This window comes from Hydra vulgaris, chromosome 02 (genome assembly GCF_038396675.1).
Source record: "Hydra vulgaris chromosome 02, alternate assembly HydraT2T_AEP".
NCBI classification, from domain to species: domain Eukaryota; kingdom Metazoa; phylum Cnidaria; class Hydrozoa; order Anthoathecata; family Hydridae; genus Hydra; species Hydra vulgaris.
Genome location: NC_088921.1, coordinates 41,327,126 through 41,348,444, shown reverse-complemented (window position 1 = coordinate 41,348,444; position 21,319 = coordinate 41,327,126). Strand labels below are relative to the sequence as shown.

At 25.5% G+C, this 21,319-nt stretch overlaps 1 protein-coding gene across 4 annotated transcripts in view; it reads right to left on the bottom strand.

The window, feature by feature from the left end:
* Positions 1–1,258: 1,258 nt before the first annotated feature.
* The window catches only part of LOC100208997 (adiponectin receptor protein 1), a 31,290-nt gene continuing 11,229 nt past the window's right edge, over positions 1,259–21,319 (bottom strand). For all 4 annotated transcript variants that reach the window (XM_065790943.1, XM_065790946.1, XM_065790945.1 and 1 more), the window contains exons 2-9: positions 19,044–19,067; positions 13,240–13,711; positions 12,991–13,074; positions 12,028–12,266; positions 9,230–9,466; positions 3,027–3,214; positions 2,419–2,612; positions 1,259–1,780 (exon numbers count right to left, since the gene is read on the bottom strand). In XM_065790943.1, the coding sequence (XP_065647015.1) occupies positions 1,619–1,780; positions 2,419–2,612; positions 3,027–3,214; positions 9,230–9,466; positions 12,028–12,266; positions 12,991–13,074; positions 13,240–13,711; positions 19,044–19,067 (1,600 nt within the window). In that variant the 3' untranslated portion in view covers positions 1,259–1,618. The remainder of the gene's footprint in view (positions 1,781–2,418; positions 2,613–3,026; positions 3,215–9,229; positions 9,467–12,027; positions 12,267–12,990; positions 13,075–13,239; positions 13,712–19,043; positions 19,068–21,319) is intronic.

The window sequence follows — 21,319 nt, the reverse complement described above, 5'->3', positions numbered from 1 at the left end:
AAAGAGGAGACTTTAAACAGTTTTTACTTTAATTGAGCTTATTTAATAACTATTTATTTAAAGTATTTTTTAGTCAAATTACAACGATTAAGATATATTTTAACGCTTTAACTTTCTTTAGATTTATTGATTTTCAATGTTTAAAAACTTTTAAAAATTCATTTTAAAAGTGCTAGTTAAGTGTCCGAGTCACCCCAAATGCGTGGTGACTTCGGACATCTATAGGGGAGATTATGGATATCAAATAAATAAACGAGCAAATTTAACAATGATAGTTTATTTTACATTTATGAGCTGATGGAACTGGTATTCATCCAAATTTCACTTAAAGTATATCATGTCCTTAAAACTACACATCACGGCACATCAAAATTATCAGCGTTCTGTCATTAAATTCATTGTTATCAAGGTTATATGTTTTCAGGTTATATGTATTAATGTTAATATTTGTAGGTCTATTAATTTATCTGACAATGATTTTTAAAGAATTGATTTCAATAACACACAAGCAAGTAGGTTTTGTTACATTCTTGTTTATGTTATTGTATAAACTAACTTTGATAATTATCAAAGTTATTTTATACAACAACATAAACAAGAATATAGCAAACCTACTTGTTATATTAGGCCATTTATATTGCTACTAAAATTCGGTTATATCTAGTTATAACTTGATAAAATCTTATTTTAGTAGCAATATAATTGAGCTACGTTTGAATATAAAAAGGAACAGATTATTAAGTAGAAATTAATCGTAATTAATGTTGAATTTTTTGAAAAATTTAACATAACATTAACTCTATTCGTATTTGTAGAGTTTTTATTTTTAATGCAATTTTATACACATTGTCTGCCCAAAATTTAACTCTTAATTTAGGTATGTGAAGTCAGGTTTTTAGAAATATTTTACACGGACACGCTTTTGCCACAACAGCCAAAAAGCATATGTTGCTGCTGCTCTAAAAAATGTTGTACCATACTCAGACTTGTATGCTTAGACTTTATGATTTTATATTTAGTTTAGAGCTAGAATTGATTTAAAATTAAATTGCTTAAGTTTGAAACAATACTTAAAGCAAATTCTTAAACTCATAATTAATACCGCTCTACATTAGTTCTGTTCAAGTTGGGGAGTATCCATACATTACGTACGCAGTAAAATCATTCTAATACTAATTTTTAAATACCTCAAACCATTCCTCAAATATCGCATTCTAATGCTAAATTTATTTTATCAAGAAACAGAAAATACCAATAGTTTTGTTATTTCTTTTTAACATGTTTAAAAAAATACACATTGCTTTATATCAAATTACATTGTTACATCAAAATCAAACTACTATAACGTTATAGAAATACAAAAAAAGAACAGAAAATATACAAAATAAAATATTAAAAAAATAAATAACTTTGGTAAAGAACTTAAAACATCGGGAAATAAATAGATATTTATTTGAAAGATTTTTTTAAACTTGAGTTAAAATATTTTTTAAAAATTCTCTTATATTAAATAAATCAAATTAAGTTTTAATGTTTTTTTAAAATAGCATGGATTGCAAATTATTAACAATATTTTATCTAAACCAAATTTTAAATAAAGTGCATAACACAAAAAAAACTATTGGACAAAAAAAGATGTAGAATTAAAGATTGGTAATTCAAGCGACAGAGAACAATTTCGTCCAACTTTAATTCGATAAAGTGCCATCTCACAGCAGCCATGTAGATGTATAAAAGCAGCTATAACAACAAGAATGTGGAAGATTTGATGACTTTGGAACTAGAAAAAAAAAAGATTTCAAAATAAAATTAAAATTTTGTAACTTTTTAAATACTTTCTTCAACATAAAAGGTATGACATATACCCTAGTAGATAAGAGAAAAAAATCACGAGTAGGCACTTATTCATATATATATTTTTGTGGTTATTAAGGTGCTCTAATGTCTATATGGTTTTATCATAGACCACCACGTAAGAGCACTTAACTATTTAATATTTAACATTCACACCTTCTTCCTTACCAATGTCTCGAAGTTCGATGGCCATGACATATTACGGCTCAAAGTGTTCCAACCAGTACACGAACCCTGTTCGTGTACTCTCGTACACGAACAGGGTTCGTGTACGAGAGTACACGAACCCTGTTCGATTATACAAAAAAAAAAAAATTCTGATTATACAAAAAAAAAAAAATTCAAAAAAAAGATACAAAAAAAAAAAAAAAAAATTCTGTATTAAGACATAATTATTGTGTTAGTAGATAGACATGAGTCCATGTCTTTTGTGTAAAAATCACATTTGTTGTTGCATAAAATTTTGTTGAGGCAAAAATATTATATAAGAACATTTGAACTAAAATATTTTGTTTTAAAATAAATTATAAAATGAAAGGTTTTATTCAAAAACTTATTACTTACAATCAAGTTACATTTTCCTGGAAAAAATCTTTCTGGAATTCTTAGTGCATACAAAATAGCTCCAACAATGTAGCATAATCCCATAATGCTTAACCAACCAATGGCAGCTTGCTCCAAAGCCTGTTTTGAACCATACTTAACTAACATATGACCCACTGGAATCACACCAGAACAACCCAGCGCAAGGAAGACACCTAAACATTGTTTAATTATTTAAGTAATTATTTTCATATTAAGTTTATTTTTCTTTAGTCATAATTTAATTCTCTCTGTATTCTTTTGTTTTTATTTAATGCTAATTTATGCATGTTTTTTGTCACACAAAAAAATGTCAATAATAATAAAAAAATTTTTTAATGCATTTCACACAATTCTTTTTAAACCTCAATTAAAAGTGTTGTATTAAGACAGTAAATCTAAAAACTTGGATATATACTTTTGTCTTGCATATATACTTTTATTACTCTAACAAACAATTGTGTTCTAAATACACACTAATTAATATGCTTGTGTTGAAAATATATAAACATATGCTAGTACAATTTTTACCTGCTCTAAAAGTATTAATGTTGTTTTGATCTAATGCTAGTGTTTCAAATATATTTTACCTGCTCTTATAGGTCTAAATGCTGGTGTTGCAAATTTATCCCACAATGAGACAATAATGCTGCAAATTCCTAGAACCATCATGCTGACTAAGTATGCAATTTTTTCATAGGGATTACAGTAGAATCCATAATAAATACATGGCACAAATGAACCCATAATCATACAAGCTATTCCTGTATAGTCTAGTCTAAAAACAAAACTCTATGTTGTTGTTCTCGTATAAGTAAAAGTTACTAACAGCTTTATTTATAAATCTTAATATAAAAAAAATCATCATAAATCTTAATATAAAAAGTAATAAACAAAATATTTTCAGAAACAAATTGCAGGCTTAAAATATTTTAGCATACATTTTTAAAAAAAATATTTTTCTAAGTAACATATACCAAATGGATACAAAAATATTTTACTTAATTTTGCCTACATGGCTGTACAAAATTAAATTCTTAAAAATATCCTTTAATTGCACTGTAATTTTTTTTTAACCAATTAAAACCCAGTCGGTATTGAAATCTTATATATATAAAAAAAGAAAGAAAATTGAAAACAAAACAAAAAAAATTATTTCAAATTGGACAGCTTTCTTTGGTTAAATGATTTTGAAAAAGTTTTTTGATTATAGGCTTTAATAGATTCAATTTATAAAGACATGAAACTGCTCTTCAGTTTTTCATATCCAAGAACTAGTAAACTGATTTCATCATCTATACAGAGATTATTCAGAAAATTTTGGAAATAATATGCATTTTGTGTAAAAAAGAATATCTCATGTATTTAAAAAGAAATTCATTATTTGTATGTGCAAATTTAATATAAGTTTAATATTATTTAATGTGTTATTATAAATTAATTATTTAACATAAAACATAATATTAACATTATGCACATAATATTAACATTATTTGCACATGAAAAATGGCAGCATAGAACTGAAAATGTTAGAGTGGTGAAGATGAGGTGCACCTGGCAAGGTTGCAAGTTTGAACCCTCCATAAAAAGTTAAAAAAAATTTTTTTTTTTCAAAGTTTTACATTGAAGTAGTTTTATATTTTTTAAGTATTATTGCTGTTAACCATTTTTTTTTTCAAAGTTTCATAGTATATGTGCATCACAGGCACAGTGGATAAATAATTCGGGTTATCTGAGTCTGAAAAGCAAGTTGGAAAGTTGACTATTTGCGTTACAGATTGAGAAAAATAAAAGTTGTGGGCCTGCAGAGTCACTGACACTAGAACCAAGTCATTCAGTGTGATGAGCATTAAAGTCACTAACAACAACAACAACATTGGCTGAAAGATAAAGAGTGAATAAGGATAGGCACAGTAAAGTGTACATAAATCAATGGAGGATTTAGGTTTTGGCAGGCATTCTTTTATACAAAAGAATAGTATTTCAATACTTATTTAAAAAGAGTTTATAAGTTAACATAATTTATATTAAAAAAAATCATTAAATTAAATTCAAGTAAATTTTTAGATGAAATAGTCAAAATAATGAATAATAAATATACATGTATAAATAAGGACAAATTAGTTGTACGCACATACAAATAATGCCTAACCTAATTAAATATAGTGTAGAGTAATTGATGAATGATATTTACTGAAATATTCATATCTGGAAATATCCAGAAAAAAATGATCCAGACTATAACAAAATTTATCATGGAATAAATTGTGCCAAATAGATCAAGACACTGTAACTAGCTCCAGCACAACTTGAATCAGATGGTGGTCTCTAGGGTGTCCTTCCTGTTTAAAATTTTTTTACTGTGTCAATTGTAGTAGATTAAACAAATTATTATTCAGGAGTCGTTTTTATTTAAAAATTTTTTACAATAGCATAAATTTGCACCACAAAACTAAATTAATGCAGTGGAATTCCTCATTATGCTATCTTATAACAAATTAGCATACTCTATTTAATTAATCTATATACTATGTGTAATAATCTACACTACATACAATGTGTAATAAATAAAATCTATACACTATATAGAACATACACTTTTAACAATCACTTAAATTATTTTTAATGCTTTTATAGACTAAACTTGAATTTAACTAAAAAATAATTTCACCTCGTTATATGTTTAAAAAATGATTTTCCATTAAACAATTTTTACAAGAAATCAAGTTAAAAAGTAATCATTTATTTCTGTTCAATAAAAACTTTTCAGTTAAAAATCAATATAGTCATACATTTAAAACATTAAGTCTTACTTTTATAATATTTAACAACAATAACATTTACTTTTCATTAAAAAAATTACATGGTAAAAAAACTACATTTGATTTTAAGATCATAAAAAATTGTTTGTTTTATAAAAAAAAAAATTAAAAAAAAAAACATACACAATCTTGCAATTTATTAACTGAACAAGAGCAACTTTTTATATGTTTTATTATGTATTTAAAACTTATAAAAATAAAATCCAAATAAAATTACTCAAAAAATCTTGCATACATACATAGAACTTACATACTAGGCTTATAATTTCTATTTAACTTTAAAGTCTGTTAAATAATAAGAAGTCATGCAAAAGAAAAGAAAAGTGTTTTCCTAATTTTCCACTGTCCTTGCTTGTTATTGATTGTATGCTAATCAAAAAAAAGAGATTTAAAAAAAAAACTTAACTATAAAACAAAGAATTTTATATTTTTAATTTAGCTCATATAAATCCCTCCATTATTTAATATATTTCATTTGTAATAACAAATTTAAGGTATCTTTCACTTTGCATGAATATCTACTATATTCTTTCTGTAACCTAGTTACCTAGGAACATCAATTACAGAGGCATTTTTCATTTAATGTCTTGAAATTTCATCTAATGTCAATTTTTCCATTCCTTGTTTAACAAGGTTTATGTTTTCAAGTTTAGAGTCGAAAGAGAGTTGCAAATAATGTATAAACGAAAATGTCTGAAATTTAAAAAAAAATTCAATGCTTGGTAAATTTTATAAGAATTTCAAATAGTAACCTGAAACTTTATCTTCACTATAAATTATTTCGTAGGACTTACTTTACATACAAACTTTGTATAAAAGTTTTTTTAACCCTCAAAAAGAAGGCAGAAATTGCTATCAATAAATATGATAGTTCAATAAAAATTGATCATAATAATTTAAAAATTAAACATCTAATAAGTAATTCAGATTTTTTTTTGTCTTTAAAAAATAATCTTGTCTATGATTTCCACCATGTGATGGGGTATACAAAAGAATACTACATTCACTAAATTGTCATAAACTCATGTTTCCTATCTTATCAATAAGGAATTTTGAAAGAGTAGAAGTTAATAACCTCTTACAATTTAATAAATTCATTAATTTTTTCAATCTAGAATATAAATTGAATCCTTACTTGTTTCTGTCAGTATCTTTTTCACTTTAGTGACAAATAAAATGATAAATGTACATAACTAATACTTGCTCAATTGATAACTCATTAAGTCTGTAGCAATCAATTGTGTAGCATTTTGATAAATGAACTGACAAAATAGGTGGATTTTAGATTCTGTATAACCAATTTTAACTAGGGGTGGAACTTGATACAATTATTTATTCTTATTACACAACCAGCTTTCAATAGTTTTAGTAATATCAAAAATAGTCTAATTTGTTTCTAAGGCAACTTGTCAAAAGTTTTGGCCAACTTGCTGTGCTACATTCCCATGCAGAAAAGAAAACAACAATAGAAGCATTCAGTTTATTGTAGTGGTATTTCTGAATGTCTTTTATGTATTTTATATTCTGCTGCAATTTTATAGAGCATCTATTAACAACATATCTTGACAACTTCCACATGTAATATCCCAATTTAATGTGTAATAAATACGCATTAAATTGGGATTCACTGTAACATAAGATGTATGTATATTTTCTCAGTTTGATTCTTTTTAACATAAAACACTATTAACCATCATGTAAAAAGAAAAAAAACTTTTTGAACTTTCAGATATTAGTTTCAGTTTATTTTTTAAGTTTTAATTACATAATATTTGATCATTTACATTTTAGTTGCATATTTCAAGTTTTAGCTACATAATATTTTATCATTTAAGTTTTAGTTACATAATCTTTCACGGTCTACATTTAAGTTTTAGTTACAGGTTTGGTGCCCTTAAAAAGACAACAAACTTAAATTGGCTTGAGATATTTTGGGAAGCCTAATTTTTTTTAAGTTATTTTTTTTTTTATTTTGTCTAGAGCCATATAATTTCCTCCTGGCTGTGGAAAACTATAATCAATTTTTTAATGTTTTATTTGTATTCGAAATTTGCTTATTTTGGGCAAGGTAACTTTAAAAAGACAATCCTGTTATATCTAAATATCTCAATCGGGGAGATATTTTGCGTGGTATTATCTGCCTATTATAAATATCTTATAATAGAAAGAAATCTGGAATTCCTTAATAAATTTTCAAAATAATTTAAAAAATTATAAAATTTCACCTAAATAATGCATTTCATAATGAGCATAAAGAACTTATTTTTCTAAAATTATTTTAATAATATATTATTTTTTACTTCCCTTTATATCTTAAAGTTTATTTTAAAAGATAGCAGTAATTCTTATAACAGTTTAATTTCTTTTAACCATAGATCATCTAGGTCATATTATAAAACTCTGGAAAATTGTTTGGGTATCCAGTATCCAGAATATATTTTCCCTTATTTTCTTCTTAATTTTGCTTTTAGCTGAGTTATTTCAATTTTTTTTTCCAAAATTTTAAAATTTTTTGTATGAGTGATGAGTGAAAAAGCTTAAAAAACAAATATATTACAAAAATACCTAAACTTATATGTATGGAAAAGGTTTTGGATACTGGAAAAACTAAAAGTTAGAAAAATATCCGGAATTCCAGAAATATCCGGAAAAAGATAATCCCTGCTTTTAACAGCTTGCTGTTATGTGTTTTTACATTATTTTAATTGTACAGTAATTGTTACAAAAGTTTAAAATGTTCATTATTATAAATAAAAATGAAACTTTTGCTTAAAAGTAGCAGCGAATGCGATAAAAAGCCAAGAAATAAATCTGAAGCAGCTATAAAGCGATTTAACCAAGATGAAAGAAACAAAGAAATAAACAGAGCTGTAGAATGGTGCAAAATTAATGGGAAACAAGGATATTCTGCAATATCAACAGGTCAGTTTCTATTAGAGAAAGTAAAAATTTTCTATTGTATTAATAAATATAGAAATTAAAAGTCCATGCCATTTCAAACAAATTTACAGAAAAAAAAAAACTTAAAAAATAAGCACAGTGCTCTGTTATATGTAAATCCCTTATATGTAATACTGTACTTTTAAATATTTAGATCCCAAACAAAATTCGATCTTGAAAACTGTTATTTATATCTGTGCAATGTTGTATTGACACATGTAATTCTTTACTACAGCATTGAAAGGTTAGTTTTATTATTATTGTACTTTTATGTCTAGCCTGAGTAAATTACTATTTTGGAGACGATGGGGCCCCAAACATATAAATGTTTCTTGAAAAAGACAAGGAATTGTCACTATGAATAGATCAATGAATGCACTCGTGAAATGGCCTGCTCTCATTTAGGTAATAACAAATTTAAATATCACAAAAGTAAACGGTATGTTATACTGGAATTCGGAACCAGATTAAATGACTTTAATATAATTAAAAAATGACTTTAACATTAAAATAAGTCAGAAATACTAATTTATATTTAAAAATATAAAATGTAATTTAGTTTTGAAAGGAGAATTTTAAAAATTATTTAGAAAGTGTGACAATGAAAAAGACAGTATTAAAGATTTTTAACTCAATAGATTCCATTAGACCAATAGAATCTTTGTTATGATTGATTGAAAAATTGCAGTGATTATTAAAAACAGTTAGTTATGTTAAAGTTTTTTCTTTAAGAAGTAAAAAAACAAACAAAAACAAACAAACATTGATATTGAATTTTATAGATTTTATTTATAACATTGAATCTAACTATTATTAAAAACTTATTGCATATATTAAATGCATATATAAAAACAAATGTATAGATAAAAACAAATGTATAGATAAAAACAAATGCATGTATAAAAACAAATGCATATTTAAAAACAAATATATATATAAAAACAAAGGCATGCATAAAAACAAATGCATATTTAAAAACGACCTATAAAGAATATATAAAGATATTATTAAGAAACAAAAAAGATTATTACTTGCTAAATAAACTTGAAGTTTTCTTTGAATGACATGAACATGTATGATACAACCATGAAAACAACAGACATGTCATTGCACCAATAAAGAATGCAGAAAATACCATATACTCTTCCCAATCCTTTGGAAAATCGCCAATGACTTTGTCAGGTAAAGTATAAAGCATTAACATAGCAGCTATAACAAGAAGAAATCCAACAAAATGGGTCCAAATATTACCAGTTTCTGTATGCAATCTACAAATTTATAGGTTCTTTTCATAAACTGTCAATAATAAACTTAAGAAATTTTGAAAACAAAAACTAAAAATAATATATATGTAGTCAAATGTTTTTTTTATATTTTATCTTAAAAATAGACAATTTTTTTTTAATGTTTTAACTAAATACATGAGTGACATATAATTGTGTGTAGTGTCTGTGTTTAGTAATTATGTGGTAATATCTACATTTAAGAGTGGGTAAATCACCTATATTTAGATCTGTGTTTAATAATTAAGTGGTAATATCTACATTTAAAACAGTATGGGTATCATCTATATTTAGAAATGTAAATTTTACTAGTCTGCTTTTGGTAGAACTTTCTACCATATTCCACATATTAATTTGTAACAAATAGCTCTGCATATTATTAATTATTTATTGTACATATATATGATTACTAGCTTGTGAGAGTCAAACATTTTTTTGATATGATTACTTTAGCAAAACATCCATCTTTTCAAAAAAAAAAATTTATAAATGAGATTGTCCATAAAGTACGTACGCTCAGAGGGGAAGAGGGGGTCTGCAAATGGCGTATAGGAGATGGGAGGGCAGTGTGTCAATTATAAAAAAAAGGAGACACTAAATTGAAAAAAATATCATAAAATGTTAGATAAATAGGTTAAAAGCATAGGTACTTTTAGGGAGGTGGAGGGTACTCAAAAAAGCGTATTGCAAAATGTGGAAGCAAAGGAGGGGGGTGATGGACGAAAAAAAAGCGTACGCACTTTATGGACGACCCCAAACCCCTTTAAAAATTCTAATGTTGCATAATATTTAAATTTATTTAAGCAACCAGAATAGTTAAAACAAAAATGCCTTTGGCCCAAAGAATAATATATATAGAATGTAATACAGTTTTCATTGCATATTAAGACCCACATATTTTTATAAAAACAGTTACAAAGACAAACCTACATATAATCTTATGAAAAAGTTATTATTGCATATTAAGAATCAACCGCATATATTTTTATGAAAACAGTAAGTTTATGAACTCTTACTTGTTTACAAAATATTATAAATTAATATTTACTATTTAAAACTTGTGTGATTCAATGTCTACTGGCATACTAAATCCAAATTTAGCTTACATGAAAGATGGAGTATGCAGTAAAAAATAACTTAAAGAAGTTAATGCCAACACTGTAGTAGCAGTTTATAATGGCTTTCTGCACTATAAACATCATGAATGATTTGAAAACCAATATTTAAGATAACAATGTAGAAAGCCATTTGGTAGTATTTTACAATCCATGATGATTGAAAGAATATCAAATCCAGGTTAATGTTGAAATTTGTATGTCTGCAAAGGCTGTTAAAAATGTGTACAAATACATTTACAAGGGACACGGCTGTGCACTTATTTTGATAAATGAACTAATTAATCATGATGACATAAACATATTTTAACATTTTAGTGTTCTTAAATCATTGCGGCTAATGTTAGGGTATTTAACTATTTATCTCATACACTATTACATGCCTTAAAGTTTATCTTTTTAAAAGTCAGATGTGTATTTTAGAGAAGCAGAATAGGTGGGTTCATATTGTGATGCTCAGTGTGAGGCACACCTTACTGCATGACTTAAGCTCTTAAAAGGAAAGAGCGCTGTTATTCCTATCACATTTGATGACAATAGAAGGAAAGGCAAAGGGGTGATAAAATAATCCTAAAAATGTATAAAATTAATACAATAGGAGAACTACATTTTCTTTTTCCAGACAAAAAAATAGCTTATAATAGCCATAGCTTATAAGGATGCATTAACAGTAAAGGGTATAGTTGTTGAACTAATTGAATACATAGAGACTTTACAAAGCAAGTTATTTGTATTTGCTCATTAAGATATTTTTGATACTCAAACAAGACTGAGATGCAACTCATAATTTGTTAAAAGATGTTTGCAGCAACAACTTTCCACTTGGATGAAAAATCATTGTTAAAATCTTTTTAGTAGAGAATTTAGGCAAATGCTATCTGTTGTGAAAAGAGGAATATAAAAAGCGCTTGAATGTCTAAAAAGATAATTATTTTATATTGCCATAATTTATAACTGGCAATGCATAAAGCTAGGTTTTAATCCTAGCCAGCAAACTGGCATTATTAAAATGTAGTTTTGGCACCACTTAGTGCTAAGCGGTGTTACTATTGTAGGCAACCAACCATTGTTCATTTTTTCTGACAAAATGAACAATGATTGGTTGCTCTCTTCTAGCAGGTCTTAAGAATGGTCTGAGGAGCAGCAATGTCTGACACCTATTTCGACTCTTGTATACACATACACACACATAAAAAGATAAATAAATAGATATATCAAGTTTACCAAATGAAAATATTGCTTAATTACTGAATTCTATGCTTAATTGCTGATTTTGATTTACTGCATTTAAACTTCAAAAACCTTGGTTGCTATTTATTAGTTTTATAAATTTTGACAAAATTATACATTATTTTATAGGTAAGTAAACAACTTTTAATAATCAGTAAACAACTTTTAATAATCAGAAAAACGAAAAAATATTCTGCTAACCTAAACATGCTGGAGAAGCATTCGCGAAAAGATGGTAACTGAGGTCTATGCATATGCCATAAAAAATCATTGTCACGAAGCCATGTTGGTAGTTCCCAATGCGAAACCACTTTCCAACCTGTGCTTAAAACACATTGAACACATTTTTCTGCTTCCTCTACCACAAATTCGAAGTCAACATTATGCATTAGTTTAAATGCAACTGATAACTCATCTTTACCTTCTTCAATTACTCGCAACTGAAGAAAATGAATATATTAACAATATATATTAAAATTATGTAATAAAAATTATATTTTCATATAAAAAAGAATAATATAATCTGTAAAATATATATTATAAGAACTAAAAAAATTAAAATGTAATGTAGTTATTAAAAAATTTATATTTTATATAGAAATGTGATGACAAAGAAATAAAACAATATAAAATGAAACATAGCAACTTCAAAGGGGTTATTAAAATTTCGAAGGGTTATGATAAAATTTTAAAAAGCTATGGTAAAAATTCAAAGGGCTATGTTAAAATTTCAAAGGGTTACGTTAAAGTTTCAAAAAGCTATGTTAAAGTTTTAAAGAGGTATGTTAAAGTTTCAAAAAGGTATGTTAAAATTTCAAAGAGCCATGGTAATATTTCAAAGGACTATGTTAAAACTTCAAAGGGTTATGCTAAAATTTGAATGGCTATGTTAAAAATTCGAAAGAGCTATGGTAAAATTTTAAAGAGCTATGGTAAAATTTCAAAGGGTTATGGTAAAATTTCAAAGGGTTATGTTAAAATTTTGAAGGACTATGGTAAAATTTCAAAGGACTAGTGTAAAATTTCAAAGGGCTATGGTAAAATATCAAAGGGTTATGGTAAAATTTCAAAGGACCATGGTAAAATATCAAAGGGTTATGGTAAAATTTACTAGCTTGATAAATATAAAATATTTCCAAAAAAAAACAACACTTTATAACATACTATCTCTTGAGCAGTAGCAGAGTTGGGATCAAATAATTCTCCTTCAGCAAATTTTGTCAATTCATACCAATCCATCTCAGTAAGCTTTTAAAAAAATTTCTGTTTTAAAATATATTATTCTTTATACTTGATACAACAGAAATGCAAGCAACTTGCATTTTATCTTTATTTAAAGTTGTACTTTTGTAAAGTAATAAACTATTTTTTTATGCTTTTAATTCTAACAAAATAATAAAAAAATTCACTTACGCTTCTTTTAGATACACTTCGTAAAAGACTTTTTTTCTTGCAAGAATCTAAGTTTCTATCACCTTGAAGCGGAAATGCTTCATCATCACATTGATCATCATTTTTTTTGTTATTTTCTAGCACATCAATATTACTTGGTTTAACAATACCTAAGCGACTCAATTGAGAATAAATACTTTGATAAAAACATTCTTTGCAAACCTTTCCAGGTAATCTGCTCATTATTTTCTGTTTCAATGCAGTAATATTTGTAAAATGTTTTGGCGTTGTAATACTACTCTGAGATGGCAAACTACTCATCAAAAGTGTATTATATTCAGTATTGTTATCAAGGTGGTTTGATGATAGACATTGCTTTTCAAAACCATTGTTTGAAAAAACACAACTTTCATTTTCAAAAGATTCTTTTAATTCTGTTGGATCACAAAATTCTACACCAGAACATTCCTCAACTGCATTCAATCCATTAACACTAAAAGTAGTATTTTATTATAGTAAAAGATAAAATATTTAAAAAAATGTTTTCCTTTATGCAAAATATATACTTAACATTACATTCTTTACATTTAATGTTTCTTGGATATAGACATCTATTATTAACTTAGATTTTAGTTATAAGATTGTTATATAAACTTTTTTGTCTAGGAGACGAATAAAAAATTGCTTATGTTTTTTACCAAACTAAGAGAATTTAAGTTAGCATTTAGTCAATAAACAAAACCTTTAAGATCCAAATATATTTTTACACAAGGAATTATAAGACTTATTGATATGCAAGATATTTGAATCGTCAGCAGATAGATGGACTGATGAGAAGTGAACAGAGTTATTTAGATCATTTACTTATGTCAAAAGCAATAGAGGACCAAAAACAGAACCCTGAGAAACACTACAAATTATGAGTTTTGGATATGATTTGTAACCATTAATGCTAACAAACTGCTTCCAATTTGAGAAATAAGATTGAAACCAATCACAAGCAACTCTGCACATTCCATAATGTTCTGATTATAATTCCATAATTGCAAAATGACTAATTTCCTTTGCTTTTTTTCTGATTATACTTATTAAAAGATTGCTAGTAAAAAGTTTTGATCAAAATCCAAACTGAAAGTCATTCAAACATTTAAATGAACTTAAGAGTATAATCTAGAATACATTAGTCTTTCAAGGAGCTTGCTTATAATAGATAAAAATTGGTCTATAGTTAATGCATAATAGTTTAGAGAAATCATATTATATATTGAGCAGCTTATTAATGTGAGTTCTGCAAACAAGCACTAATGAGTGCTTGTTTGCAGAGTGAGTTTGCAGAACTCATGGCAGCCATTAAACTCGAGTCAATGGTGAGAAAGAGTCTCTCAGTACTTTTTATACGGAAGTATAAAAAATTTATTTAAATTTGTAATTTTTGAAAATTGATAACAATGTCATTTACATTTAAAGTAAAAATTCTATTTGTTACATTACAGACAAACATTTGTAAGCGCAAACATCTGTTAGCTAGGTTAAGTTTGCAGTCATATATAAAATGATCATGTATATATGTATAATGAGATAAATTAAAAAAATTTTTAAACAATTATAAGTCTTTTTTTGCTTGAACTGTTTTTAAAAATGATGTTTATAAAGATTGAAAAAAAACTATTTGCTTATCAACGGATTCGAACCACACAACTGTAAGAATATCGTATTAATATTTGAGGGCAGCGCGCAAAACCAATGAACTACTAATATATTTTATCTAGAAAAACAAATGCATTTATAAACTTTTTATACTGATTTTAATGAACCAATACTTTTTTAGCAAGTACTCTAAATAAGTGTAATTGTATTGCATAGCAACATTGCATAGCAGCATTACATAAAAATTTATAAAGAAATATATAAAAGCCACACTTTTTTCTGAAAAAACAAACAAACAATGCAAATATAAAAACTGCATTTAAAAAAATTATAAATAGAATCTTATTATTAAAAGAAATGATAATGTAAAAATCCATATTTAATATTCAAATACAAAAAATCTACTTATATAACGTTTATGTATTACATTTACGTATGCGTAAACATTAGTACTACTGACAGCAGGCAAGTCGAGTTTGCAGATCCCTTATTTAAGGATCATGTATGTACTTTGCAGATCCCTTATTTAAGAATCAATTATGTGTAATATAAGAAATTTTCTAAAACTTTTTTAACAATTATAAGTCTTTATGCTTAAAACGCTTCGCAGAACTTTTGTATTTATGTTATTATATTTGTAAAAATTTTAAAAAAAGTTTACGTAATTAATTAGGTAAACCTGTGCATCTAATGCAGTAAAGAATGTAGTTTTTAAATTTTGGAATGATGTAAGATAATTTCAAAATGTCAGAAAATTTTTATTTAAGAAAAAGATATTAAATAACTTCGAAAGATAAGAAAATTCAAAATTAAAATCAATAGATTTGCATTTAAATATCTATTTTTTCTAAATTTTTGGTTATAAGTTAATAATATATCAACACATTAATTACTTATAATAGATTTGCATTTAAGTTTTTTTTTCTTGTTTTGTGGTTTACTTATAATTGCATTTAAATTATATTATATTTTTGACTTAATATTTCAAAACTTCACTTTAAATAACCTGGTCTAAGGGAAATATACATACAATTATTTCTAACTAAAAGCTTAAAAAAATTAGCCAAAAGTTAGAGTAACCAAGAACTGCATATTTATAGTTGACTTTTCGTATTTAGCATTACCCTAATCACAGATGTTGATGCGTTCATGCATTTCCAACACAATCCTTGCATTTATATTCACTTACTTTGAATTCATGTGATAACACTGAAGAAGTTATCCATTTTTCAAAACTTATGATTTTTGTATTATGTTGTGTTTTTACTTTGTATTATGCTTTGTTTTGTTTTTATTTTATTATTTGTTATTATTTTGTATTATGTTTTATATTATTTATCAAAAAATATTATTTCAATAAAAGAGTATTTAAACTTAAGGCTTGCAAATTAAGCATTATATAGCTACAACATTGTCAATTAGAATGTAGCATATTTACAAAAGTAAGCTTAAAGGATAAAGATATATTTATCACTAAAGTTGAAAAATTGCTTCATATATTTAATTGTAACTGCCAAATTATTACTTGTGCAAAATGAAAAAGATTTTTTTTTAATATTTGCTTATTTATTCGAACAACTAAAATAGAGACTACCAACCAACATCAAATTAGTTGATTTTAAAGAAAACAGAAAGGTACTTTAAATTAGACTTTAAAATCCTTTTAACTAAAAAACGATCTAAAGAAGGAAATCCTTTTAATAAGTTTAGTCATTTAATTAGGTAATAGTTATTAAACAAAAATTAATGAAACTTAAAAATTAAAAAAATTTGAGTTATATTACAAACATGTGACTCAAGATCAAAGGTTTATCATGCTTATCTGACTATTTCAACTTTATCAACATGACTATATCAACAAAATCTATAGTGTTATCTGACTATTTCAACTTTATCAACATGACTATGTCAACAAAATCGACTTGGATTCAAGTTTTTTTTGCATTAAGTTGTACGTAAAATAAGTCAGCAATTTAAACTTAAAATTAGTTGCATTTTTTTTTTACAAAACATTAACTATTAAAAATTCAATTATTTCATCTGTAGTTAAAACAAAAATCATACAATAAACAGCAACAAATCATTTGGCAATATAGATAAACCATTTAGTAATGAAAATTTAGTAATAATGAACTCAACTTTATGTTTTAAAAGAATGAAGTTTAGGATAGTATAAGAGAACAAAGAAATTCAAACATTTTTCAATATAGCTTCCAACAAGCTTTAGCAAGCATATGATATAGTAAAGGTTTATTGAAAATAGCAGCTTGGAATAATGTAGAGATAATTACCAAGTTAGAGCTTTGTCCTGCTACAATAACAGAGGAACATTATACACTTTGTCATTTTGAAATAATTGCTTAAAATATATATGAATATTTGAAGAAAAAAAAAGGTTGTAAAAACTTAAAAGCAAATTGTAGCAATTTAAGTAATCTTAACACAAGGTGGTCAGACAGCAATGGATTAGTTAGAAATGAAATTAGAAGATAATTGAACTGCCTGGTTAGTGCACTTCATACAAATAAACTTCTTCTGCAACACCTATTAGCAACTCTGAAAAAGTTCTGAACAGCAGCAAGTGGAGAAACAGTAGTGAAAAACTAATAAATGACACAACTGCTCAAGAAATTAATCAATTCTTTTAAAATATTGATGTTAGAGATCCTCTTATTATATTTAAAAGATGAAGTCATAAAAGATTTACACTCCAACTAGCTCTACAATAACAAAATCATCACATCATCAATTGTGGAAATATACCAAAAGATTTAGCTTGGAATTGAGCCAGTTAATCATAAAGGGTGGTTGACAATTGCCAATAGACCTTAATATAATAAAGATATTGCCATATGACTGCCTTATCGACAAACTGGCTTTGATTCCATCAATATCTGGCAATATTGATGGAATCAAGCATGATGAGTGTTTTTACAGGTATATACAGTTTACACATACCAACACTTTTGTAGGTAAAATATCCAACTAAATTAAGTAAGAAAGCCCACTGAAATTCTTTTAATAAAATTTATGTGACGTTTAAATAGAAAATACTAAGTCGAAAAAAAGAAGCGATTTTGTGTTATAGAGTTGGTTAACTATAGAGTGACTAGAAGCGATTTTGTGTTATAGAGTTGGTTAACTAGTTTCCTGCTTCTTTCCTTTGCCTTTATTTATTGTTCTATAATGTATTTTGGAGTCTTTTCATGTTTTCTATGTTTAATATTCATTTTTTTTAACTGACGACCAATTGACAATTGATTTACACTAAATTTAATACCTATTTTTCTGACTGACCCTATTTCGATTGTTGACAAGTCTCATTAATTCGGCTTTCTTTTCTCTAGTCCAGGATGTTGGACAACCAGGGTGCTTACTATCAGAAAACGATTGAACAGTTTTAAATCTTTTTAGGTTATCGTCTATTATACTTCAAGCAAATCCTTCCTTTTCAAAATGATTTACGATTTTTTTTTATATATATATTAGGTTTATTTACAAAAAACATTTTTAGTCGCTTTCGAAAAGATTCTCATTTAGCTGCATTTAACCTCATTTTAAATAATTGTGTTTCAAATAATAAAGTTTACATTTTATAAAACGTTTATGCCTACGCATAAAACCACAAAAACTAATTATTATGCTCAAATAATGAAATTAGGATTTGTCCAATAACTTCCGCATCACCCGTTAGGTTTCATCAGCAACTTTTGCTAAATTAGTTTAAATGATTTTATTGCAATTTAAAACTAAATTTAATTACAATGCGATACTTTAAATACACTAAATGTGCAATTTAACTTTTAATGATGTAAATATCAAAGCTGTGTTAAAGTTACATTTATTAGCATTAAGTCTTTTCGTTATGCAATAACAAGGCCTGTAATTTTGTAAATGTTTATTTCCCTTAATAAAATATTTCCCCAAACTTAATAAAATTATTATTACATATTTTGAACTGTAACGATAGCAACTGTTATGTTCAATATGATTAAAAAATATTCAGATAAAAACAGAAAAAAACAAAAAATAGTATTATTAGATATCATTAAATAAAACTACTTAAACATATGGAAGGCAACTTACCTAGGAGATAAATTTGATATTAAACCTATAATGGCATATGTCTAGTTTCAATATTAAAAAATAATACTCAGAAAGGTAGAAAAATATCTCACCTGCAAGACATTGTCTTGGTATTTCTATAAGTAAAAAAGAAATAATTTTAGAAAACTAATTTTAAACTAGTATTTGGAAGGCTGACAATTAATATGTGTGTGTGTGTGTGTGTATATATATATATATATATATATATATATATATATATATATATATATATATATATATATATATATAAATTATGTTAGCGATTCCACAAATAGAGTGCTCAATATTCTTAAAGAACAGAGCAATAATAAATTATTAAAAATGTAAAATGTCTTTTCACTGCTTGTTTATATAAGAAAAATATGAGGTAACCTAAAAAACTTAAAATTTTATAGATAATTTTTAAATTTTTGTTTTATTTTGCCCATTTAAACTGACTTACATGGGTGTGGAGGCAGCAATGGGATGTTAGGAAGCACCTCAGGAATCAGGAAGGCTTCCTGATGAACCTACTGATGGTGAAACAACTTGTTGAAGAAAATTAGATAAGTTTTTTACTAATTTATATACATATATATATATATATATATATATATATATATATATATATATATATATATATATATATATATATATATATATATATATATATATATATATATATATAAAATTGCCCATTGCTGCCTCCACAGCCATGTAAGTCAGTTTATATGGGCAAAATAAAACAAAAATTTAAAAATTATCTATAAAATTTTAAGTTTTTTAGGTTACCTCATATTTTTCTTACATAAACAAGCAGTGAAAAGACATTTAGTGCATTTAAAATATCACTTATAATAAAAATAACACAATAACAAAAAAATGTTTATTCATTATTACTAACAATGTACCAATAGCACATTTGAGACCGATACCGATGATGATACTGATGAATTAACTAATCATTAAAATTTTGAAAATATAAAACCATACATTTTTAAATTGTGTAAATTTTTCATGGAATCAGTACTGGTAAACATATACTTGGACCCAAACCTGAGCCAAGCCATTATTTCAAAAATTTTTAGAAAAGCTCAGTTAAAAAATATACATTTTTTAGTTTTTTTTATACTATGAAAAGAAAACTTCCAAAAAATAAGTACAATTTTAGAGGAACACTTTTAATTTTAATTTTAAAAAGAAAATTATATTAAGATAAGCAGTTTACTTAAAATTCTTTATTAATTTAGATATCTAAACAACAATCATATAGAAATATAGAGGGCTATACTTAAACACATACACAAAACAAATTTGCCTGTAAACAATGTCAAAATAAACAATTTCTCAAAAAAATTACTGCAAAAAAAGTACTGCATAAAGTTTAGTTTTTTTATTATTTAAATATTATCATAATGCAAGATAAAAATATTAAAATACGATCAGTTATAAAACTGGTAACTTAATAAAAAAAAGGAAGATGCCAATTCAGATTGTGCAAAAAGTGATCCACTAAGCTGATGTAGATTAATCAGTACATCACTAATTATTATGTAAAGGTAAATACATATTTAATAACTTCAATAAAATTTTTTTTTCATAAACGGTTATAAAAATTTGTTTGTTTAAATTTGAATTATGCAACACAAAATTTTTTTTTAAAGTATCAAAATTATTAATTCGAGTTTTAATTACAAAAGCCTTTTTTTATTACTCTCGCGCTTGGAGCTTTTAGTACAGTTTTTTAAATTTTCAAATTAGAAAAAAAAGTTTAAAAAAAAGAGTAACAAATGAAATTTTTATATATAAAAATAGGAAGAAATGTGAAACAAAATAATATTTATAAAATAATTAACCGTTTTAATAAATAAGCGATTTAAATATATACTAAAATAGAGTTTAAATAATTCAAATAATTTGAATAAGTCAAATGCAACATTCTTTTTAAAATTTTTTCTAGACAACATTACAATGCTTGAATAAATATCAGAAAAATAACCATTAATGAAATAACTGATGATTGTTCCTCTGATGTATTCATGATATGGTACAAAACGTTACAGTGTAACTAACAAAAATTTGCTAAAATGTAATAAATCATTATAATCATTTTATTTTCTCACATGACCTCAAAGCAGTTTTTTTTTCAAAAAAAACCTTTTTTGAAAATTTTCAACCCCAAGTGTGACAATTCTCAACCTTAAGTTTTAGACAATTTTTAATCCTAAATGTGCGACCCTTAAATATTATTGAGTAAAAATTTTTTTCTATATTTATTCTCACATAAACAATATAAAAAAATATTAGGCACGTTTTTGAAATGCTTTTCAAAATAGCTGCAGTCAAATTGCCAAATCAAATTATTATT